This window comes from Hypanus sabinus, chromosome 13, assembly GCF_030144855.1.
Source record: "Hypanus sabinus isolate sHypSab1 chromosome 13, sHypSab1.hap1, whole genome shotgun sequence".
Lineage (NCBI taxonomy): Eukaryota > Metazoa > Chordata > Chondrichthyes > Myliobatiformes > Dasyatidae > Hypanus > Hypanus sabinus.
In genome coordinates this window covers 74,151,941-74,177,228 of record NC_082718.1, presented here as the reverse complement: position 1 = coordinate 74,177,228, position 25,288 = coordinate 74,151,941, and the positions used below count along the sequence as shown (strand labels likewise).

Below are 25,288 nucleotides of genomic sequence, written 5' to 3'. Positions count from 1 at the left end.
GAAATGGCCACAGGGGACCCCATAATGACTGAAACTTAGTCATTATATGTGTATTCATTTTCTGGCAACTGAGTTTCTGAATAAATGGGATGACCATATAATGTTCAACGTTAGAAGAAACACTGATTTGGCTCAATAAAGTAGTGAGGAAGCATGGGCATTGAAGAACAGTGTAAGTCAGGTGGACTTGATACTATTCCTCTTCTTGTATATGTAGTACAATCTTTCCCTCTCAATCTGCTACAGCTCTGAGGTAGGCATTGTCCTAAACAATACTAATGTTTGGAATTTGTACTTGTTTGCTTTTTACCACTTGTGCAATTTGTTCATTTTTTGCGTGCTGGGTGTTTGATGTTTGCTTGAACAGGTTCCAAGCTGTTTCTTTGTTTCATGACTGCTGGGAGGGGGAGGATGAAACTCAGGGTTGTATTCTGTATACACACTTTGATAATAAATGTACTTTGAATCTTTGAAACCGGGATACCAATGCATACTTCTAAAACTGAAAAAGCTAGTGGATGAGTAATTCCTAAAAAAAGAAGTTCTGTTGGAGTCACATGGCTATCTGAAGATATTTTCTTGAATGGAACATCAATTTCTTAAAGTGTCTTGTTCTTTCTTGGAAAGGAATCTCAACTCCCTTAAATACAGTTATGACCCCTACTGGCTGCATTTGAAAGGATTGTTTTCTGCCAATTGGAGGTACTGTGCACTTATTGAATGGCACTCATTAAGGACACCATTAATCTTACCTTTAGGCTTGCTAAACAACTTGGAACGCAATGTAATTTAAACAATATAATTTGCTTTAAAAACGTAAAATGGTTTTAAAAAGTGTTCCTGTAGGACATTTGGGTATAACAGTGCATGAGAGATAATAAGATTGAGCTTTGCTGCAGCTTACTTCCATAGTGATCAAATTACTTTGTTGAGATGCAGCAACCATGTGTTTTTTTTCCACTGAATGACAAACATTTCTATACTTTGTGTCCCAAGGCAGAGGAAAGTCAGTAGGTCTCAGTGTGATATTGTTCACATTTTAAACATTGGTAACATTTTTACACAGGAAGCAGAAGGGAGGAAAAGTGTGCCTGATCATTACCTTAAACCTGATGGTAAGCAGCACTACAGTAACATACAATACAGAAAATAATTATTAGAATTGCATATTTAAGGTACTTGGAAGAGGATATAAACTCTGTTTAACAAACCCAACAGGACCAATTCTAACTTAAATATTTATTCATATACCTAACACATTTTACATAAACAATTTCATTACATTCTAGTTAAAAATTCCCAACTGATTTAAAGCTAGGTGAGGAGGAAAAATCTTAAAATATTTCTTTCATCCCCACAGCCTCACAGATAAAACTCAATTGGTATTCAGTTAATTACTTTTTCAAGGAATATTATATCAGTGGTCTCCACTTGCTGGCTCATATGAAAATACACTTTACGAAGAATATAAGATCTGTAAAAGCTGATTTACAACTAAGATTTATAATGAATCTTTTGAACTTATGCTTTTTCCCAATTCATATCAATCAATTAGAGAGTATATATGTCAAAAGCACCACTAACTCACTTCTCTTAAGAAGTGCAATAAAACTCTACTGTTGGTGTTTTTTTTGTATTATCAAGATTGCTGATCAGTGCAATTCAGCAACTCAAGTCCCATAAAGATTCTCAGTTTCTTCATACACAGGCAAATTATATTTTATTTGATATTGTGATTGAATTTGAAAAAGAGAGGCTTTTTTCCAGGAAACTTTTATAAACAAAGTAAATATTCATATCTTTATTTTAGATAAGTGATAAATTCAGTATATTTTAGAAAAGTTAACTAATTCTGCTATGTTTTCCAATTATTTTGATGTAAGACATAGAACATAGAAATTTACAGCACATTACAGGCCCTTCGGCCCACAAAGTTGTGCTGACCAGGTAACCTACTCTAGAGACTGCCTAGAATGTATGGTATCATGAGAGCCTCTTGATATTTGAGTTAGCTGTAGAAGATGATTACATTTATGAAAATCATTTCTGCACGTGACAGTTATCATCAGGAGTCTATCAAAGTGTCAATGTAAAGGCATCAAACTGTGCCTTTCTCAAAACTCTTGACAAGTTTGAACGTTCTAGTGGTACATTGATCTTGTTAATCTTTGCAGAGAGCAGCCCCTGTAAGAAACCATGTTGGAAAGACAGATTTCAGGTAACACAGACAGTGCTTGCCAATTATTCACAGGAATGATCCCAGGATTATAAAACTAACACCTTTGCATCGGTTGCTTTAAAAAAATACTTTTTAAACAAAGAACAGCCAACAAGTGGAAACAATGTACATTTTAAGAAATATTCTTGTAAACAGTGCTTAGTTCAAATGAAGCAGATTATCACTTATCCTTAAAACAATAAATATAAATAAAACAAATATACAAACAGTATAATACTGCCTATCACAACAGCACCGACACATTTCACTGTACTGAGCTATCACACGGCACGGAACATTTACAAAGCAAAAAAATACATTTGCAATACTAGCACCTACTAATTTAAAAGCCATTATTAAGGTCCAATTATGAGCATTCAGTGTTGGTTTTGCTTTGCTTCCATTGTATTTTGCGGGTAAGCTGCTGTCATCCTCCAAATACTGTACATGTATGTTAATCAACCTCAAACACATCTCCTTTGAAGCACCCGCCTACATACTCTGCTTGACATTATTGCAAGAGGATTTCAAATTTGGAACAGTAAAGTAAATTCAACGAAGGGATTGTTCATCATCTGTGAATTAAAGATGAAGGTTCTGTATCTCTTCTCATGCTCACCTTTTTACTTGGTCATTAATCAAACATACTTTCAGTCAGTTGAGTCCATCTTTTAAAAGCACAGCAATTCTTCCACAAGGAAACAAAAGATCTTGAGCTTGAGCCCAAATACATCATCAAAATCTAGGTTTCATATTAAATGAATGCTGTCCTTCCATCATATTGGACCTCACTCTGAAGGACTATATCTCTTTCTTACAGGCTGAATAGGGAAATGATTCATTGAGATGTAAACTATACTAAAAATTCATACATTTAATTTGTTTTATTAAGAAACTCTTTTCTTTGTTTTTCCATCTCATATCAGTGCTATTATATTTCAGCTAATCAATATATTTTTTCACAAATATTTCTCCTTTACTCAATGAGAATGGTCTGGATCTCTCCAGGTGCATCCGTTGCAAGTAATGTCATTTTCATGCTCAGTGCTGCATTTAAGTTCCTAGATCTTGCACGTTCCATACAATGTTGTTTCAGAAGTCGAAATAAGATAGCCAAACCATTGAAAACTACAATGTTATGCATGCCTAATTCTCAAAGATGGGCATGGGAACTCTTTCTGATAAATATCTGTTGACTGTACAACTTCGTTCAAAGCTGCATGTTATCAATAATTCCTGGCAGTTAGGAACAGCTCTTCTTCATTGCAACGCTATTGGTTTGTTGCCTTGTGAATTCAGGTACTGAGTTGGCACGGTTTCCAAGCTGGCATAAGTCGTATAGAGACCAGTCAGCTGCAGGTCAGAGAAAGAATTCTCACTCCCACCAGACACAGGAGTGAGGCTCACCGTTCCTAGGGGAGAGTCTGACAGACGGAGTGGGGATGTACTAAATGTGCCAAGTGTGTCCAGGTTAAAACTCTCATCTTTCATTTCTTCCCATAGGTTTCCTGTCAGAGAAAATTGGTTGAAAGAGCATAAAGATTTAGATTTGTCTTAACAAGGGAAAAGCACATTGGCAAGGTCATACTAAAAATTAACAGTGCACTGATAATGTCTCCTCGTATGGTGTTGAAAGGTTTGCAAACTAATTGCCGAGATCAGAGAACAACGCAACCCATGCTCATACTAAATCTGCTGAAAATTGCCGTAGTCATTACATGTTAAACTTCTGATCAAAGGAAAATGCAGCATAAGAATTATTATAGTGCATGTGTACTAAGAGCAGGAGTAAGTAACTTTACACTGCCTCCCAAAGATAGTGTCTCATCTGTTTGTAACCTTAACTCTGTGTTCCCACCTACCACCAGGAAACTTCCTTGTTTACCAAGAATCTATCTACCTTTAGCTTAAGATGTTCAAAGACTCTGCAAACACTGCCCTTTCAAGGAGTGTTCCAGAGACTCAACCCACTGGGAGAGAAAAAATACTGTTTTATCTGTCTTAAATGACAATCCTTTTTTTTAATATAAATAGTGGTACCTAGTTCTATGCGTTGACAATATCAGCATTTAGCTGCACACACACAAAATGCTGGAGGAACTCAGCAAGTCAGACAGTATCTATGGAGGGGAATAAACAGTCGATGTTTTGGACGAAGATCCTTCATCAGGACAATGGAGGGTCTCACCCTGAAACATAAACTGTTCATTTCCTCCACAGATGCTGCTTGACCTGCAGAGCATTTTTTGTGTGTTGCTCAAGATCTTCAGCATCTGCAGAAACTTATATTTATCAGTTGCATTAATGATGCTCAAGTTCAAATATCAATAAATAACTCAACTCAAGATTCAACACATTATAACGTTCTGGCTCAGAATTTGAGCTCAGTAGTTTCCAATAATGAGGCTGCCATTCCCATGCAGATCCCCTCGAGACATATCTTGGTTTACAAGAAAATAAACCTCATCTTTTGTGTAATTTACTTCTTCTACACTCCTACAGGCATTCGCTTTGCTCTTGCTCCCCTTCCCAGCTTTTCCTGTCTCTGCAAGGCTTAAAGCCTGTGATATCCCCCAAATCAAACTGAAATCACCACTGCTTTGCTCCCTCCAAAGGTGCTGCCAGAACCTGCTGAGTATTTCCACCATTTTGTGTTTGCATTTCTTTTCTCTATGACAGGGGTTCTCAACCTTTATCGTGCCATGAACCCCTACCATTAACCAAGGACTCCTTAGAGCCCAGGCTGGGAACTCTACAGAAATCACTCACCGTGCAAAGCAAAGTCCATGATGGTCGGGTCCAAGGCGTCGACATCTGTGCTCATATCCGTGGTCATGCAGAATAGGTCAGAAGTGACCCTGCTGTCTCCCTGGTGCTGCACAGGGCTGTGGCTCAGATCTGGTATGGCATGGAGAGGAGGGGTCTGAGCTGGTGCTGGTGAGTCAGGGGTAATCCTTGTCTGTTGCTGCGGGATCTGGTGGTGCAACGGCAGGGAGTGCAGGGAGAGGGTGTTAATGGACTGGTGGGGAAGGTGTGGCACTGTGATGCTTCCCTGTGTGGATGGCACCTGTGTTGTCATGTGGATCGTTCTCTCGGAATACTTTGATGGCCTTCTGCAGTTTTCAGGCCGATCGGATATCAATTTGTCCAGCTCATCTGTAAAGAAAAACAGATTGTAGTGAGAGGCTCGGGAGATCACTGAATCTAAGGCAACAAGCAAACTACTGGGGGCACTTGGGTCAGGCAGTTTCTCTGTAGAGAAATGGGCAGTCTATGTGTCAGCTCAAGACCTTTTGCCAGTTCAGATGAAGAGTCTTGTCCCTAATCACTGAACATTCCTAGATTGCTTCATTGAACTTGTGGCTTGATGTTTTATATTTTGTGATTTTTCACTCGGTTTTAACCACTTGCATGATTTGTTGTTTTTTTGCGCGTTGGGTTTATTTTCAATGGGTTCCATTGTGTTTCTTTGCTTCGTAGCTGTCTGTGGAGAAGACAAATCTCAGGGTGCATAAATACTTTGATAACAAATATATTTTGAATCCTATGAATCTTTGAACATTGACCATCCATTTCCCTCCAAAGATGCTATCTGACCCGTTGAGTTCCTCCACAACCTTGCTGGTAAGGTCAGGTCCTTGAGTAAAAATTTCCTCTCCTGTTCTGAAATCACTTCCTTCGGTATAAATATGGTTTCCCAACAACTTTGTTAGCTGGTCATAGATTACTGAATAAATATGAGCTCCCTATCACCCTTACCTGGGTTGGCCATGCTCCTTCGAATCGCTGCAAGATCTTTCCGCTTCCATTTCTGCATCTCCTCCTCCATTTTTTCTATCTTTGCTGGATTAAGGGCCCAAAGACATCCTTTACGTGACGAGCCACTCAGTTTGTTCTCTACCTTCTCAAAGCACTTGTTCAGGGACAGATTATGTCTGACAGAATTCTTCCAGCCATCTGGAGCAGTCTGAGAAAACCACAGAGGGGAAAGGTTCAGAGCTGAATGACTGTTGCCATTCTGGTTGCCCCTTTACTACTTCTGATCACCTCATTACAGGACGGATGTAGAGGCTTTGGAATGGGTGCAGGTGAGGCTCATCAAGGTGTTGTCTGGATTAGAGAGATTGGAAAAACTTAAAATGTTTCCTTCTGTTAGCCCATGGGTCCTTAACCTGGGGTACGTGAGTAGATTCCATGGGGACCATGAAATGAACTAAAAATTTTAACTCGCCTGTATTTTGAATGTATAGTCTTGTTATTCAATATGTTAATAAAGAAGTACATATATCACTATACCACAAATTAGTTTTTTTAAAGTATTTGTATTTCAATAGAATTGGCTTAATTTGTAATCCTATGTATTTCATTTAACATATTTAGAAACATTATTCTGAAAAGGGCTCTCTAGGCTTCACCGGACTGCCCAAGGGGTCCAGAGGCTTCACTGGACTGCCTAAGGGGTCTATGTTAGTCGGAGACTGAGAGGACAGCTGACAGTGGCCTATAAAATTATGAGAGGCAGATATAGGGCATGTAGCCAGAATTTTCTCCCCCAGAGTAGAAATATTAAATAATTGAAGGCTTAACTTTTGGTAAGAGGGGTTAAGTTTAAAGAATGTGTGTGGGAAATAAGTTATTTTTTTTGTCGCGAGAGGTAGGTGCCTGGAATGGCCTGTCAGGGGTAGAAGCTGACAAGTAGTGGTGCTTAAGGGCATTTAGATAGATATTTGAATGCACAGTGGCTGAAGTTATATGGATTATATTCAGGCAAATTGGTTTAGTTCAGTCTAGCATCAGGGTCTGTTCCTGTGTTGTAACATTCTTTGGATCGTTCTATGTTCTAATTCTCCTTTTAACAAGTAACAGTGACTTATTTGATCTCTTAATCTATTTAGTTAGTGTTAACTGCTTCTGAAAATCTTGCTTATTTTAACAAAAAGTCATCCTGACTAAGCAAGAGACATTAGTTAAGGAATAAGGCATTTCCTGTTTCAACAATAAAGATCAATGTCGAATACAAAGAGATTGGACTTGTATCAGTCTCCCACCTTGAAGTAGGGGAAGTGTTCCTTCATGAAGCTATAGATCTCACTGACCGGGAGACTACCTGTTTTGCTGTTCTTCAATGCCATGGCAATCAGGCAGCTGAAAGAAATCCAAAAATCAAAGACTGTAAGGAAAATACACAAATAAAACTCTGAAGTTTGTGTGTCTTTGGCTATTGTTGTGCTGCTGTGATGGAATTAAATGTTAGCCCAACATCAGCATCGAATGCACCCAGGTTAACTTATTTACTTACAGAATAATGCTTCCTTTACATTGCACATCAATTAACCTTATCATTGGACTAATATTTCCTACCATACCTTTTCCATTTCTTCAAACAGTCACCCATTTTGGTTCACCAGAACTGCCATCTTCCATCAAATTATGGGCAGCTGTGACAGTCAGCCAACAACCCAAGACTGTTCCACATTTATATTGTCTCAGGCCATTAAAAGCCTGAAACATGAGATATGTTTCAGCTAATCAAGCTAAACCAATTTAAGCCCAAGATTCAAAGTAAAGAAGAATGGATGCAATTCAATATTTCGCTCAACTGCTTTAGCTCTGAAGGATGGTCCTCAACCTGAAATATTGAATCTGTTTCTGACCTGACCTGACCTGAGTAATTCCAACAATTTCTGTTTTGATTTTAGATTTCCAACATCTGTAACTTCCTTTGATTTTCACTGTTTTAACACAATCTCGTGTAACCCTTGCAAGACATCAATTACATTTCCTCTTATGATATAATAAACCTCATTCTGTCCAAAAATGAACAAAAAATACAAGAAGTCCTTCAGACACACCATCTCTTTTACCAAGAATTTGTGTCCATTAAACTTGTCACCTTCCATCCATCTCATAGTGTCACTGTATGAGACTTTTCCCCCATCCTTCTTTCTACTCTTTTTCAGTTAAGACGGTAATAAGCAAATTGTTAAAAATTTGATGCTACTTCAGATGTAGCTGTTTGGTGACCAGCAAAGTCTAGGGCAGGGGTCAGCAACCCACTCTTAGGGTTAGGGTCCAGTAAAGTCTAGGGGATTGAGATGGGCCAAGGGTTTGGGGATCAGTAAAGTCTAGGGGATTGAGATGGGCCAACAGTTTGGGGATCAGTGCTGAGACGTCAAAGGGCATTTAAGCTTGATAAGTGATAGACTCTGAAAATCCTCCAGTTTCAAATGGCTTGGCCAAACCATCCCAGTGGAGGAAAGTATTCGAAACAGTAATCCATCTTTCTCTCTTGGTTAGCCATTGGGATCAAATTTCCAATCTTTGCTTCTCATTGGCGCTTTTGTCATCTCCTTATGAGTGAGGGTGAGAACATTAATTCCTGTCTCCGTCTGAGATTGTTTCAATGGATTAGACTTGCTGACCCAAATGGGAAAGGAGGGGGTCTTGCTCACACTGCACACTCTGGCAAAGATAACACAGGCACACCAGAAGAAGCAGATGCTGGGATCTGGAGCAACGCACAAAACACTAGAGGAACTCAGCAGCACCCGTGAAGGGAAATGAACAGCCAACATTCGGGGTTGGCACCAGCACTCTGCCTCTGTGATGACGAAATCTGTTCATTACTACAGGCAATGTTTTGTATCAAGCTTTTCAGTCTGTCCATGTGCATGACCAACACTGAATCTAATTTTAAGTCAAAGTTCTTTTCAAGGGAACCTTTTGGAAAATGGACTAGTGAGAGAGAAAACATGCCATCTTACAAATGCCTGAGCATCACCAGACATCACCTGTAGGTCCCAGTGCCATTCAATATCATTCGTTTTACTTTTAGACCATAAGATGTAGGAGCAGAATTAGGCCATTCAGCCCATCGGGTCTGCTCCGCCTTGCCATCATGACTGATTTATTATCTGTCTCAACCCGATTCTTGTGCTTACTCCGTGTAACCTTTGACACCCTGACTAATAAAGAAACTATCACCTCCACTTTAAATATACTCAATGATGTGGCCTTGATGGCTGTCTGTAATAATGAATTCTACAGATTCTCCAACCTTGGGCTAAATAAATTTTTCCCCATCTCTGTTCTAAGTGAATGCCCCTCAATTCCAAGGATGTACCCTCTGGTTCTAGACTCTCCTATGATTGGAAGGATCTTCTCTATATCCACTTTATCCACACCTTTCAACATTCATTAGGTTTCAATGAGATTCCCGCCCCCCTTCCTTTCATTCTTCTAAACTTCTGTGAGTACAGGCCCAAAGCCATCAAATGCTCCTCATATGTTAACCTTTTCATTCCTCTAATCATACTCGTGAACCTCCTCTGGACCCGCTCCAATGCCAGCACATCTTTGATACAGGGCCCAGAACTGCTCACAATACTCCAAGTGTGGTCTGACCAATGCCTTATAAAGCCTCAGCATTACATCCTTGCATTTATATTCTAGTCCTCTCGAAATGAAAGCTAACATTGTATTTGCCTTCCTCATCACTGACTCAACCTGCAAATTAACCTATAGGGAATCCTGTATGAGGGCTTCCAAGTTCCTTTGCACCTCTGAATTTTGAATTTTGTTGCCATTTAGAAAATACTGTAATGCTTTTATTCCTTCCACCAAAGTACATGGCCATACACTTCCCTACACTCTATTCCATCTGCCACAGCTTTGCCCATTCTCCCAATCTGTCTAAATCAACACTACCTGCTTCTCCACCTATCCGCAAATTTGGCCACCAAGCCATTAATTCTGTCAACCAAATCATTGACATATAACGTGAAAAGAAATGGTTTCAGCACCAACCCCTGCCAACAAATCACTAGTCACCAGTATCCAACCAGAAAAGGCCCCTTTTATTCCTACTCTTTGCCTCCTGCCAGTCAACCAATCTTCTATTGACGCTAGAATCTTTCCAGTAGTATAATGGGCTCTTAGCTTGTTAAGCAGCATCATGTGTGGCACCCTGTCAAAGTCCTTCTGAAAATCCAAATAAACAACATCCACTGACTCTCTTTGTCTATCCTGCTTGTTGTTTCCTCAAAGAATTCCAACAGATATGTCAGGCTAGATTTTCCCTTAAGGAAACAATGCTGGCTTTGGTCTATTTTATTATGTGCCTTCAAGTACCCTGAAACCCTTTCCTTAATAATAGACTTCAACATCTTTCCAACCACTAAAGTAAGTCTAGTTGGCCTATAATTTCCTTTTTTCTGCCTCTCTTCCTTCTTAAACAGCGGAATGTCATTTTCAATGTTCCAGTCCTCCTGAACCATTCCAGAATCTAGACATTCTTGAAAGATTATTACTAATACTTCCACAATCTTTTCAGCCACCTCTTTCAGAACCCTGGGTTGGGAGACCGCCTCTGTCTGTCGATGGAGTAGCACTAATTCTGTGCTGCTCTTAGTTTTCTCTCCCTCTCCCCAGCTTAAATTTTGAATTTAACATTTTTAATTGCTGATTCTTGAAGGGGAGTAATATGTCTATGTCTGCAAGAAGTGGGAAGAACCTGCATGAACCTACTGACAAAGGTAATGGAAAAGGAAAGATGCCGAAGGAAAGATCTGATGAAATGCCAGCATGGGCTGAAGATATCGTTCGTACACTGAAATCAATTCAAGATCAAAATAAGGCAATTAAAGATCAACTGGAAAAGAATTATAATGAAACGAAGTTATTTCTGGGAAAACTTAAAGATGTGGATACTCAAGTTACTAAACATGAAGAGGAGTTGAAGTCAAGTAAGCAAAAACTATCTGAAACTACAACCCGTTTGGAAAAATATCGTAATAAGATTATTGATTTGGAAACTAAGTCTCGCCGAAACAACATACGAATTGTTAAATTGCAAGAAGGAGCTGAAAATGGGGACTTAACGGTTTACTTTGGTAAGCTCTTTCATGATCTAGTTCCGGCTATTTTATCACAGTCACCTGCTATTGAAAGAGCGCACAGGCTGTCCACTTCAAAATTTAAAGGCTCAACCAGACCAAGATTTATTTTGGTTTGTTTTCATCACTTTAAAATTAAAGATCAAATATTGCGACAGGCAAGAAAACAGAGTTTTCAGATTCAATGAGTCTGAGTTCAGTTTTTATGAAGATTATCTGAAAGAAGTAATGGAACAAAGAGCAAAATTTGCTTTGGTAACGAAACAAGCAACCGTTAAGAAACTCTTTGAGTTAACCGACAAGAATGAAAGTTTTTCCTCCTAATTCTTCCCAACGTACTTTCTTTGATCCAAAAGTCGTGCTGGATTTTGTCACCACCACTGACGTTACTACCGAATGAACTTTCGGAAAAGCTGTTCGATTATCTGTATATTACATTTCAAAAAGAAGATATATGAAGGCTATTTGGATATTTCATTGACAGATTAATAAAAGAAGAAAAGAAAATCTGCTCATCAATACATCCTATTGGATTTTTTATTGGAAAGAAGATTTACGGTTCAAGTTTGACTGTTTAAATGGTTAATTACATATTTGACTGAGAAAAGAGGATAAAAGGATTTGTTCCTTTTATCTAATATTTGGGTTGATGTTTTTTTTGTCGTTTCTTGAATTACTAACTGGTAGTTGTTTTCCTACCAATAGGGTTTCTTTTTATATATATATCTGGGAGGGTTTAGTTACTATGATATTACTAATTAATATTTTTGTAAATTTAGTTCAGTTAAGTATATTATTAACTTATCTGTTTTATTATAGTGCCCTATAACCAAATTTAAAGTTTTCTTAGGGATTTAAAGCTAAATTTAAGATGGTGCTGGTTTTTCTCTCTAAGAGACTATATTATTTTGGTTCTTTTTCGGTTTAATACATGATGGAATGTAAACACTCTCCTTTGTCGAGACGTTACTGTCTTTCTTGCAAGGTCATTTTATTTTTTTATGTACTGGCTGGGTGGAGGGAGAGACGAGACCGACAGAGCGGCCCACGGCTTCTCATCTATCTTAGTTTGCTTGCCTTTTTTCCGGGCTTTTGGGAGGGTGGATGGGTTTAGAGTTAGGAGTTTTTTTCCAATTGGGTGGTTCCGGAGCATGTGTGTTTTCTATATGGCTGTATTCTTCATCACCACCATCTTTGATAATGCCGTATTGATATGTGTTCTGCGCGTGTATAAAGTAGATTGGAATAAAATAATAGTATGGCAGTTAAACAGATTAATGTAATAAGTTGGAATGTACGTGGTTGGAATCATCCTATCAAATGAAAAAAGACTTTTAAAATTATTAATCAATTCCAACCTGATATAATTTTTGCTCAGAAGACGCATATCGAGGCAGGATATCAAAATAGATTTTTTCACTGGTGGAACAGAATACAACTCCATGCTACTTCTCAGAGCAAAACTAAGGGCGTGTCTATCTTTATTAAATCTAATATATTTACTCAAGAGGATATTGAATCGGATTCTAATGGTATATTTTTAATTGTTAAAAGAGTGACTTGTAATAGAAAGGTTGTTTTGGTTAATTTGTATGGTCCTAATTTAGATGATCCTTTTTTTAAAAAAATATTTGCTTTATTGCCAGATTTAAACGAGTATATGTTGATAACGGGTGGGGATTTTAACTGTTATTTAAATCCTATGATTGATAAGAGAACTAATCAACGACTTCCAAATCGTTCTGCATCAGCTATTAACTCCTTTTTTGACCGATTTTGGGTTGATCGAATTATGGAGGCATTTACACCCTGATAACAGTGAATATTCTTTTTTTTCACATGTTTATAAAAATATTCGAGGATTGAATATATTCTAGTTGATCCCCATCTTTTGCCTAATGTTAAAAACTGTGAATATGACGCTTTTGCTATATCTGATTATGCGCCTTTGAATTTGTCCTTTGAATTTGATTATGTCATTTTTGTCTGTCCACCATGGCACATGTCTCAGACTTTATTGCAAAACTCTGATTTTATCAGTTTTATCAAAAGCCAGATAAAAGATTTTTTTCTTTTTAATGATATAGGAGGTATGTCTAAATTAATTATATGAGATACATTCAAAGCATTTTTACATGGTCAGATTATTTCTTATTCAACTAAACTTAAAAAACAAACTAAAGCAGAAATAGATAAAATTTCAAAACAAATTAAAGATTTAGATTATATCTTTGCAACTTCCCCTAAAGGTTGACTTATTTTAAAAAAAGGGTGGAACTTCAATCACAATATAACCATTATTAACTCATCCAATTGAAGGTTATCTACTTAAGTTAAAGAACCAATTTTATATGTTTGGAGATAAAAATAACAAACTACTTGCATCTCAATTAAAATCAAAAGGCAAATTTTGAAAATTCGTAGAAAAGATGGTAGAAAACCGTAGAAAATTCGTAGAAAACCCTGGCTCGGGATTATGAAGAAATTAATAACATTTTTCAAGATTTTTATACTGAACTTTATAAATCTCAATGTCCAGTAGACCCTTCTGAAATGAATGCTTTTTTTTTTACAAAAGATTGCTTTTCCTAAAATTTCGGCTCAGGATTAAAAAACTCTTGATGCCCAAATTACTGAATCCTAAATTCATAAAGCTATTTTCTCAATGTAATTTGGTAAGGTCCTGGGACTAGATGGTTATCCAGTAGAATGTTATAAAAAATTTGGAAAATTGTTTTCTCCATATATGTTGGAGTTGTTTAAAGAATCTTTTGTGAAAAGTGATTTACCCTCTACTTTTTCTGAAGCTTCTATTTCTTTAATTCTCAAAAAGGATAAAGATCCTACTGATTGTGCCTCATACAGACCTATTTCATTATTGAATGTTGATGCTAAGATTCTCTCAAAGATAATGGCCAATTGGTTGGAGTGCATTTTGGGTAAAATCATTTTTAAAGATCAAACAGGCTTTATAAAGGGTCGTTATTCTTTCTCAAATGTTCAGAGATTATTTAACATTATATATTCGCCTTCTAAAACTCCACAATGCGTTACATCTTTGGATGCTGAAAAAGCATTTGATCGAGTTGAATGGAAATATTTATTTAATGTTTTAGAAAAATTTGGTTTTGGTATTAATTTTAATAATTGGATTAAAATTATATATAAAGCTCCTGTTGCTACTGTTGTCACCGATAATTGTAGGTCTCCCTTTTTTCAGCTATCATGGGGGACAAGACAAGGTTGCCCATTAAGTCCTTTGTTATTTAAGTTAATATTAGAACCCCTTGCTATTGCTCTTCATGAAGCTGAAAATATTCATGGGATTTTTATGAATGAAACCATGCCCAAGATCTCTCTTTACACTGATGATTTATTGGTATATATATCTAAGCCTGAAGAATCTATTCCTGCTTTGCTAAAATTATTTGTCAAATTTGGAGACTTTTCAGGATATAAAATAAATTTTAGTAAAAGTGAATTACTTCCTTTAAACGAATCTGTCTCTATATATGATAATATTCCTTTTAAAGTTACAGATTCATTTAGATATTTAGGTGTTATAATTACTAAAAAATATAAGGATCGTTATAAAGCCAATTTTCCTCCTTTAGTGGACTCTATGAAGTATTTCTTTAGTAGATGGAGCCCACTTACATTTTCACTTGTTGGTTGTATTCATGTAGTTAAAATGATGATTTTACCAAAATTTTTATATTTATTTCAGAATATTCCTGTTTTTTTTTGACTAAGAAGTTTTTTGATCTGATTGATTCTATTCTTCTATCTTTTATTTGGGATAATAAAAGACCAAGAATTAGTAAATGTCTTTTACAAAAGTTGAAAAAGGATGGAGGTCTCACTTTGCCTAATCTAAGAATGTATTATTGGGCGGTTAATTTGCGGTATATGTCCTTTTGGTTATATTGGGGTGATAGGAAGTTTGGGGAGACCTGGAACTGAGAGCTGTGAAACAGTTTTATTTAATAGAAGTTGCTCTACCTATACAATTAGCTAAAGTTGCTAATTTAAACCTATATCCTGTGGTTAAGCACACTTTACAAATTTGGATCCAGTTCCGCAATTTTTGTAATCTTAAAAAATTTAAACTTTGTAGTATAATTTATCGTAATTACTTTTTTAAACCTTCTTGGAGTGATCCAATTTTTTTACTTTGGAAAAATAAAGGTATTAATTCTTTTTTGGAAGGCAGATTGATGTCTTTTGAACAATTAGTTGATAAGTATTCTCTCTCATATTCACACTTTTTACAATATCTTCAAGTTAGACATATTTTACAAAAATATTTAAGTAATTTTCCCTACATATTGGAGGCTGACTTGTTAGATACTATTATGAATATGAACCCCTTGTTGAAAGGTTCTATTGGAAGAATTTATAATTTATTATTATAATGGGATAAGCGCTACTTAAGATTAAACAGGATTGGGAGAAGGAACTTAATTTGACTTTTATATGGGAGGATTGGACAGGGATTCTGAAGCTGGTAAACTCTTCTTCGATCTGTGCTACTCATTCACTGATTCAATTTAAAATTATACACCGTTACCATTTGACAAAGGAGAGACTCTCTAAAATATTTCCCAATGTTGACAATTATTATGATAGATGTGAAACTGAGATAGCTACACTGACACATATGTTCTGGTCATGTTCTATATTAAAACAGTTTTGGAAGTCAGTCTTTTCGACAATTTCTACAGCACTCAGAATCAATTTACAACCTAATACATTGACTGTGCTTTTTGGAATAATTCCTCAAAATATCCATGGTATTTCTGTGTCTGACCAACATGTTATTGCGTTTGTTACATTGATAGCTAGGAGGGCCATCTTGTTGAAATGGAAGGATACATCAGCTCCTACTTTGTCACATCTCTCAAGTGATGCTGTGTCTCAGCTTGGAGAAAATTAGAAGTCGAACCTTTGAACCTTTATTTGGTTTTGAGAAGAGATGGGGCTCATTTGCTCGTTATTATCATTTCAGTTAACTGACAGATTTCCTCCACGATCTAAATGTAAATTTTTTTTGATATATTGTTGGCGGTTTGATGCTTATTTTTAGAAGCTCTCTGTTTGACGCATGGCTCCAGGGTTGTACCCCCAATGGGTTTTTTTCCCCTTACTTTTCTTGCTTAGTAGGGTTTTTTTTTATTCACAAAATTTTCAGTCCTTAAGATAATTTCCTCTTTTAAGAGGTATTGTAAGTGTTGTTATTTCAATGTACTTTGAAATGTGCTATTTTTGAATAATAATAAAAAGATTTGAAAAGAACCCTGGGTTGTAGTCCATATGATCTAGGTGACTTATTTCCCTTCAGGCGTTTCAGCTTCCCAAGCACCATCTCCCACACTACTCACTTCTGACACTCTCGAATCTCTGGCATACTGTTAGTGTATTCCACAGTGAAGACTAAAACAAAAGTTTCCCCGCCATTTCTTTGTCCCTTATTACTACTTCTCTAATGCCATTTTCCAGTAGTCCGATATCCACTTTCGTCTCTCTTTTACTCTTTATATATCTGAAAACTCTTTTTGTAAGCTTTTATATTATTGGCTAACTACTTTCATATTTCATCATTTCTCTCTTTATGGCCTTTTTAGTTGTTTTTTTTAAAGCTTCCCAACCCTCTAATCTCCCACTAATTTTTGCTATTTTCTTTGCCCTCTCTTTAGCTTTAATACTTCATTTGACTTCCCTTTACAGCCACGGTTGCCTCATCTTCCTTTTAGAACACTGTTTTATTTTTGCGGTGTATCTTTCCTGCGCCTTTAGAATTTCCCCCCAGGAACTCCAGCCATTGCTGTTCTGCCATAATTCCTGCTTCCTAAGGATCCCTTTACCTTAAACTCTGCAATGAAATCTGGGTCACTACATTACACTCAATCCAGAATTTCTGTTCCCCTAGTGGACTCAACTACAAGCTGCACAAAAAAGTCATTTCTTATGCATTCTACAAATTCTCTCTCTTCGGATCCAGCACCAATCTGTTTGCCCTCAATCTACTTGCATATTGAAATACCACATGACTATTGTAACATTGCCTTTTTGTATACATTTTCTGTCTCCTGTTGTAATTTGTAGTCTACATCCTGGCTATTGTTCTACTTCTAACTCCTATCAGGGTTTTTTACCCTTGCAGTTTCTAACCTCTACCCTCAAGTGTTCTACATTTTTTTGATTCTATGTCACCTTCATCCTAAGGATTTGATTTCAATTTTTACCAACTGAGTCACCCCAACTCCTCTGCCCAACTGTCTGTCCTTTCAATACAATGTGTATCCTTAGATGTTAAGCTCCCAAAAAACATTTTATAAGACAGTTACATGGATAGGAAAGATTGAGAGATATGGACCAAAGAGTGAATGGGACTAGCTTAGATGGTCATCGTGCTTGGCACGGATGAATTGGACCAGAGGGACTGTTTTCATGTCATATCTTCATTCTGCTGTTAAAGCAGGTGGAAGCGGTAAAGATTAGCAAGGTTTCTACCGTACAAATGACTTCCCAGTTGCTGTTCATGCCACTGAGTTCTTCTAGCAGATTACTTGTGCTAGCAAATTTTTTATCATACATAATTACATCAGCACTGTAATGACTACAAATTACAAAATAGCTTTCTGTTCATCTTAAATCAGCTTATATGTTAATTTTAATGAAAATTTTATCTCTTGGAGTTAGCATGGTGTTCAATTCAGTCTTTACGTACCTGTATGAGTAGATGGGTTTGGGATAGGTTTTGGGTTGGAGATCTTGGTCATTATGTGGAGCAAGTCGGGGCTGCACGTACTGAGTCTGTGCATGGTAAACAGAGTTGTAGATATTGCCAGAAGAGCACTGGAAAGAGAAAGAGAGGTCAAGATAGAGAGAGAGAGAGAGAGAGAACAAACATAGTTAAATTACCACAAGCTTAAAATAACATCAAAGTATGAAGAATAAATAGTAATCCAGACACTCAGAGTGGTGGAAATACTCTGCAGGTGTTGGGACATGCAAAACAGAATGATGGCAACACTCAGCAGGTCAGGCTGTATCTGCAGAGAGAGAAACAGAATTAATGTCTTAGTTCAATGACCCTCTGTCAGAATGGACAAGGAGGGAAAAGAATCTTGTTGAGCTGCAAGGAGGGTGGGGGGAATTTCTCTAATAGGGTAAAACATGGTTATCATTGTTTTACTCGTGAGGACACATTTCTGTTAGCTCACCCTCCCAACAGCTTAACAAGATTCTTTTCTCTCCTTTCCCGTTCTGAGCCGGGGCACTCAAACTCTGTTCCTCTTCTCTCGGGTGTGGCCTGACCTGCTGCCTATTCCCATCATTATCTGTCTTCATACAAAACTCAGACTGATCACTGATAAACTTAGTCCAAATATATTTAATTATCAATAACAATGACCATAAAGCCACAAAGAAAATAGATCTGCTGTCCTGAACTAAACTAAAGGCTGTAACACTGGACCCACACTCTTAGTCACTCCAGTAGATAGTTTAGCATGACTCATAGACCCAAAACATGGTGGAATATTGCGTGCTGTGTTAAATAACCATCCTCCCACTGGCCTCACATGATGTGACTGCATATTGCATGGTATCAGCCTTATAGAAACATTATTCAGAGTGGGCTTCAACCAATATTTGCAAAATGCATATATATCACAGTGGACATCACAACTCTTTACAACACAAGCTCGCTCTCACTGTTATTTTTATTTGCACTGTTTGTTTTCTTTTTTAAACATTGGTTGTTTTTCAATCTTTGTTTATGTATAGAATTTCATAAAATTCTATTTTTCTCTGTAAATGAAAATTAATATTAAAATAATATATGGTAACATATACACACTTCGACCATAAATTAGTACAGTGTACAAATCTGGGAATATCTGTAATTCCTTCTGAAGGCCACTGGAGGGCGAAGTACTTTAAAGAAAGATGCAGAGGAGTGAAGTTTGTTACTGTTAGGTCTAAACCAGGGGTGGGCAAACTTTTTGACTTGTGGGCCACAAAGGGTTCTAAAATTTGACAGGGGGGCTGGACCAGGAGCAGATGGATGGAGTGTTTTGGTAATACACCTCATAAGAGAAAATAAAATATCATGGGATATGTAGAAAACATGTGCTTTAATTTCAATTGAAAATGAACAAATGCATTACAACAAAATATCTGTCTTTGAAGTCCCATGGTATTTAGCTATTTATTGAAATGACTTTTAAAACACTGAAAATTAAATGAATAAAATACAGCTTTTTTAATAGTAACAGTTATTATTTTAAAGCACTGAAAATTCTGTTATCCTTCAAGATATTATCATCATCACTCTCCTCCTGCCTGTCTTTATTTCAAAAACGGTAGGAGATGCAGGTCTACTTGTCCTGCTCCTTCTTATTCAATTGTCCCCTGTGCCAAAACTCAACAACGACCAGCACAAAGACAGAACAGTGACAGCGCGCCAGTATGCAGAGCGCGTTATTTGATCTGGAGCGCATTTTGTTATTTTGAGAATGTACGTGCATCTGTGCACTACTCATGTCCATCACATAACAGAAATGACATGTAACATGTAAGGCTTATTGAAAAATATATTTTCAACTGCATTTTTTACATAACCCAACGAAGAAACTTATTTTTAATTTCAGTGGGAACAGTATTGTTGGTCTCCCTTTTTAGCCAGCGCATCAAAGTCTGGATTTAGTTTTGTTGTGGCGATTCTCAGGATGGATCTGAGGTGTTGGTCAGTTAACTTGGATCTGTGGCTGGCTTTGTTGATGTTCATGACGCTGAACGCCTGTTCACACAAATAGGTCAAGCCGAACAAAGAGAAAAGCGCAAATGTGGATTAATACGCTGCACCTCAACAAAGGTCAATGTATATAGAGTGCGTCATCTATTGGGAAAACGCCAGAATTGCGGGGAAAAAACGTTAACAAGGTTTATTAATATAATTTCATCAAGTTCTGCGGGCCGGATTAAAAAGCTTAACGGGCAGCATATGGCCCGCGGGCCGTAGTTTGCCCATGCCTGGTCTAAACTCTTCAGGTACAAGATCACAGTTTGGTTTGTGAGGTCTGAACCCTTCCTAAGACATGCATTTGCTTTCAGTGTAAGATAAATATTGAAATAGAATTAGTTAATTTTGTTTTTTATCTATCACATAATAAAGTTGATTTTGGTAAAGTGCCTTATGCTTGTTGGATGTAAATTTAAGATTGTTTAATGTCATTTCCAACACACAAGTGCAAAGGAGAACAAAATAATTGTTACTCTGGATCCGACACAGCACCTAAGAAAAAGTTCAATATGATAAAGAACACAATAATAATAAAATGAATATGTAAAATAGCTTACACACATAGATCCACAAAGTAACATGAGGTACAGGAGTGTCTGTACATACAGTAGTTGAAGTAGTGGTAATTGGGTGTGGGTTAGTGGACAGACGGGAACTCAGCCGGTTGGGCAGCATCTATGGAGAGGATATTAGAGGACAGCAAAGATCATAAATGTGGAGCAGTGATGGAGGGTCTTATTGAATTCCCATCAAAGAGAAGATTTAAACCTGAAAAAGGATCTAGTGGTTTCCCGATGTATATGATGAATAAACTTTTCTTGGGCTTCCAGCTGGGTACAGGTGTCAATTTTAATGAAAGTTTCGATGACAAAATCTGCCTCTTCATCTGAACTTTGGTGGTATGTGGTTTCAGGTTTTGTGTCTTCTGCCCATGGCAGAGGGGAGGAGAGAGAATATCCTGTGGTAAACTATGTATACCTGTCTGGACACGCCCCTCTGCTGAGTGCTCCTGTGGCTCCTCCCACAGTCCCCTGTATAAAGGCGATTGGGGCACTGCTCCTCCCTCAGTCTCCGAGATGCCATGCACCGTTTTGCTGCTAATAAAAGCCTATCATTCTCCTCCCATCTCCAAGAGTTATTGATGGTGCATCATATCCCTATCCTATCTTCCCTTTCCAGCTAACGTCCTTCAGGGTAGGATTAATTGCTGGGCCAAAGTGAAAGACCACAGAGACACTATCTGAGTGTTGACAATTAATGGCGCCATACCTGCTGACCAGATTGTGAAAGGCTGTACAGTTGCTGAGAGTTGGTTTGATAGAGGGTCTGCTGTGTCTGAAACGTGGATGGATGCTGCCCTGCCACAGAGTACTGGGACATCTAAGCGGAGAGTGGAAAAAATGCTTACATTCATTATCTCCTTTTAAAAGTGTATGAAGCTACTAACCAGCAGCCTCTGTGCTGTCACATTACAACATCAAACACAAAACCTTAGCTCAAGGATAAATTATTAGAATGAAATTAATAAGCAGATTTGAAGCTCAAACTTTTCCAATCAAATATTCCTTCCAAATTTTCTTTAAGAGCCAAGCAAGCAATTATTAATTTTCTTAAAACTTTGGAAGAAAATGATAGGAGATACGGTCAGATCGTGGAGGGTAAAGATGAGAGCCAGAAGAAACAGTGAAGATCTTTGGAGAGGTGGGATACTAATGAAGCAGGAAGACCTCTTGCCTCACAGTTCCAGAGACCCACATCAAACCTAATCTCGGGTTTTGACTGTGGGTTCCACACCTTCTCCCTGGAACCATGTGACCATTAGAGTGGAGACCGTGGACCAGTACACGGATGACCATGTGACCATTAGAGGGGTGGGAAACTGATGTATCAGGCTGAGCCACCATCTCACGGTCCCAGAGACCCATGCCAAACCTAATCTCTTGTATTGACTGTATGGAGTCTGCATGTTCCCCCTGTGACCATGTGGATTTCCTCCAGGTGCTCTCGTTTCCTCCCATATCCAGAAGACATGTGGGTTTGTATGTTAGTAGGCCACTGTAAATTGTCCCTCATATGCAGAATATGATTATATGTTAGAACATGAGGAGATCTGATGGGAATTGTGGGATTGGTTTAAGATTACTCTTGTTTAGGATCAACAGACCTGTTTCTATCCCATGTCATTCTTTCTCATTAATCTTTATTATTAAAAAAATCACAATTTCTGTTTCATGAGGATAGGTTTTTCTCTTTGGAGAGAGGGAGGATGAGTGGTGATTTGATAGAGGTGTACAAGATGATAAGAGGCATAGCTCAAGTGGACAGTTGAGACCTTTTTTCCCAGGGTGGAAATAGCTAACTGAGGTGGCCAGTTTTAAGGTGATTGGAGGAAAGTACGGGGGGATATCAGAGGTCAGTTTTTTTACATGGAGAATGGTAAGTGTGTGAGGCAGATACATTGGGGACTCTAAGACAGGCATATGAATGGTAGGAAGATAGAGGGCTACTTTGGAGGGAAGGGTTAGATTGTAGTTTAAAAGCTCGGCACAATGTTGTGGACTGATGGGCCTGCATTGTGCTGTAATAGTCTATGTTCTAACTGGTAAAGGTTCCAGTGTGATTTTGTTCATTGGATGTGCTAGGGCAAGATGCCCTCACGTTCCAATAAGGAATGAGCAGTCAGAACAGTTTGAATTGGAGTAGTAGCATTGGTAAGAAATGAACTAGAAGTTCCAATAGACACTAGCCTGGAGCAGGAAAACAAACTACTGGAGGAACTCAGAAGGTCAGACAGAGTCTGTAGTAGAAGGCATTGGCAAACATTTTGGTTCAAGACCTGTCCACTCTCCTCTCCGATCAGATTCCTCCCTCTCCAACCCTTTACCTTTCCCACCCACCTGGCTTCACCTTCACCTATCCTCCTTCCTCTCCACCCATTTTTAAAAATTCTGGCATCTTCTCCTTTCCTTTCCAGTCTGGATGAAGGGTCTCAGCCCGAAACATCAACTATTCCTTTCCATAGAGACTGCCTGACCTGTTCTTACAGCAATTTGTGTGTGTTAATCAGGATAACTCTTAAAATTGCTTTTACTGAAAAGTATTGAGGTGCTGATTGTGGAGATGGACAAATGCAATCCACCTAACCTCGTGACCTTTAGAGCCTTTTTTAAAAAAATCCTCACACCACATTTGTATTATTTATCCTTGGTATTAAAGTCAAAGTACCACTTGGCCCATTAAAATCATATTGGATCACCATAGATCAATCACATCTGTCACATCCCTTCTGCCAGTATGTATCATCTCATACTTCTCTGTATTAAATTCCATCAGATATATTTTCATCTGTCCTATATCTTTCTTCAGATAACTAGTAAATCATGACATGCCTTGTTGGCTAACTTTGAAAATTATTTTGAATTCCTATAGGCCATTCAGCCCATCTAGCCTGGTCCACAATTCTATCATGGCTGATTTATTATCCTTCTCAGCCCCATTTTCCTGCCTTCTTCAAGTAGCCTTTACTATTTAAGAACCTATCAACCTCTGCTTTAAATATACCCAATGATTTAGTCTCCATAGCCATCTCTGGCAATGAATTCCACAGATTCACCACTCTTTGGTTAAAGAAATTCCTCCTCATCTCTATTCTGAGGCTGTGCCCTCTAGATCTAGACTCTCCCACTATGGGAAACACCCTCTCCACCTCCGCTCTGTCTAGGTCTTCGAATATTTGACAGGTTTCAATGAGATCCCTCCTCATTCTTCTGAACCCAGAGCCATCAACCCTCCTCATACATTAACACTTTGATGCCCGGGATCATTCTCCAAACAAAAAGCAGTGTCTTCCACCATCTCTAAGGAAATGTTATTTGTCCGTTATCCCCTATTCTGAATAATAACCACTTACCATAACCCACTGCTTTATATCCTTACGCAATTTTTAAAATTCAAGCCAACATTCACTCTTCATTCACAGTTTAGTTAACCAGTGAATTACTTTGAGAAATGCTTTAGCAAAGTCTTCATCTATTGTTACTTCTTCAAAAAATTCAGTTGGGTTAGTCAAACACTACCTGCCTTTCAGAAAATTGAAAAATCTAATTAATTACAAACCTTACCAAGTGCTCAGTAATTATGTCCTGATTTTTGTTAAAGCTTTACTAGTACTGATTTTAAACTGACCAGTCTGCAGTTACTAATGATGTTCTTATACCCTTTCTTGAACAAAGGGTGATACATCCCCATTTCCCAATCTGCTGGATTCTTCTTTGCTGTTTTGAACTGGTCTCTTAGCTCTTCTGTTTCACTCCTTCTAAGTTCGGCATGACAAGCATTGACCACACTTCTTGCTGCGATGATGTCAGGATGTTTCGAGATCCGGCTTTTTTTGATTCACTTCACAGCACACAGACTCTTTGTTGCATCTGTGTGTACGTCTATGAGCTGTTGACATAGACTGTTCGGTGGCAGTCTCTTCCTCCTCCCTCTCCAGTGGTACTCTCAAGACCGTAAAGAATGATACCATTAAGAAAGTCTTAGACTTCAAGTACCTCAGGTCAAGAATGCTGAGTTCGGAGAAGGATATAAAGATACAGAAGGTGCTGGCGTGGAAGGCTATGAACGACATGAAGGAAGTCTGGATGTCGACCCTGACCAGAGGGCTCAAAAAGAGGTTCTTCATAGCAGTCATAGAGTCTATTCTCACGTACGGATGTGAGACGTGGACACTCACCAAGACCAAGTGAAAGTCACTAGATGGTTGCTATACACGAATGCTCCGGATGGCTCTTGACGTGAGCTGGCAACAACACATGACGAACGTTGAGCTCTATGACGACCTACCGATGCTCACCACTAAAATCGAGGCGAGGAGACTGCAACTAGTGGGGCACTGTCTACACCACCCTGAGCTACCTGCCAGCCTAGTCATCACATGGGTGCCCAACCATAGGAAGATGAACCCTGGGCACCCTCCCAAGACTATGGTCAACACGCTCCTAGAAGATAGCAGCGCGGTTAATGTAGATGAACTGAACACACTGATGAGGGAGAGGAGAGTCCGTCATTGCACCCAACGCAAGCCCCCTAGGCCTGAGTCAATGTAGTAGTCTGCTGGAACCTCCTGCATTTCCCAAGAAAATTAGACTAAGGCTTCTGTTACCTCCATACCCCCACCTCCTCTCTTATCGAATAGATTGCAAATTGTTTGACTTAACCACACAGAAACACTAACTGAAAGTGGGAAATGAAACAATTAAACAAACATGGAAGTTCAATTACTTAGGGAGCACAATAACATCTGACGGTAGGACTGATGTTGAAATTAGAAAGGTGGGGATTGCTAAATGCACATTTGAGTGTTTA

The 25,288-nt window shown here is 38.1% G+C and overlaps 1 protein-coding gene across 1 annotated transcript in view; it reads right to left on the bottom strand.

The window, feature by feature from the left end:
- Positions 1-3,123: 3,123 nt before the first annotated feature.
- foxn4 (forkhead box N4) overlaps positions 3,124-25,288 on the bottom strand; it is a 48,608-nt gene continuing 26,443 nt past the window's right edge. Inside the window, exons 5-10 of the mRNA XM_059986914.1 lie at positions 21,191-21,301; positions 17,843-17,970; positions 7,267-7,363; positions 5,978-6,185; positions 4,988-5,374; positions 3,124-3,726 (exon numbers count right to left, since the gene is read on the bottom strand). Coding sequence (XP_059842897.1) covers positions 3,479-3,726; positions 4,988-5,374; positions 5,978-6,185; positions 7,267-7,363; positions 17,843-17,970; positions 21,191-21,301 — 1,179 coding nt within the window. The 3' untranslated portion in view covers positions 3,124-3,478. The remainder of the gene's footprint in view (positions 3,727-4,987; positions 5,375-5,977; positions 6,186-7,266; positions 7,364-17,842; positions 17,971-21,190; positions 21,302-25,288) is intronic.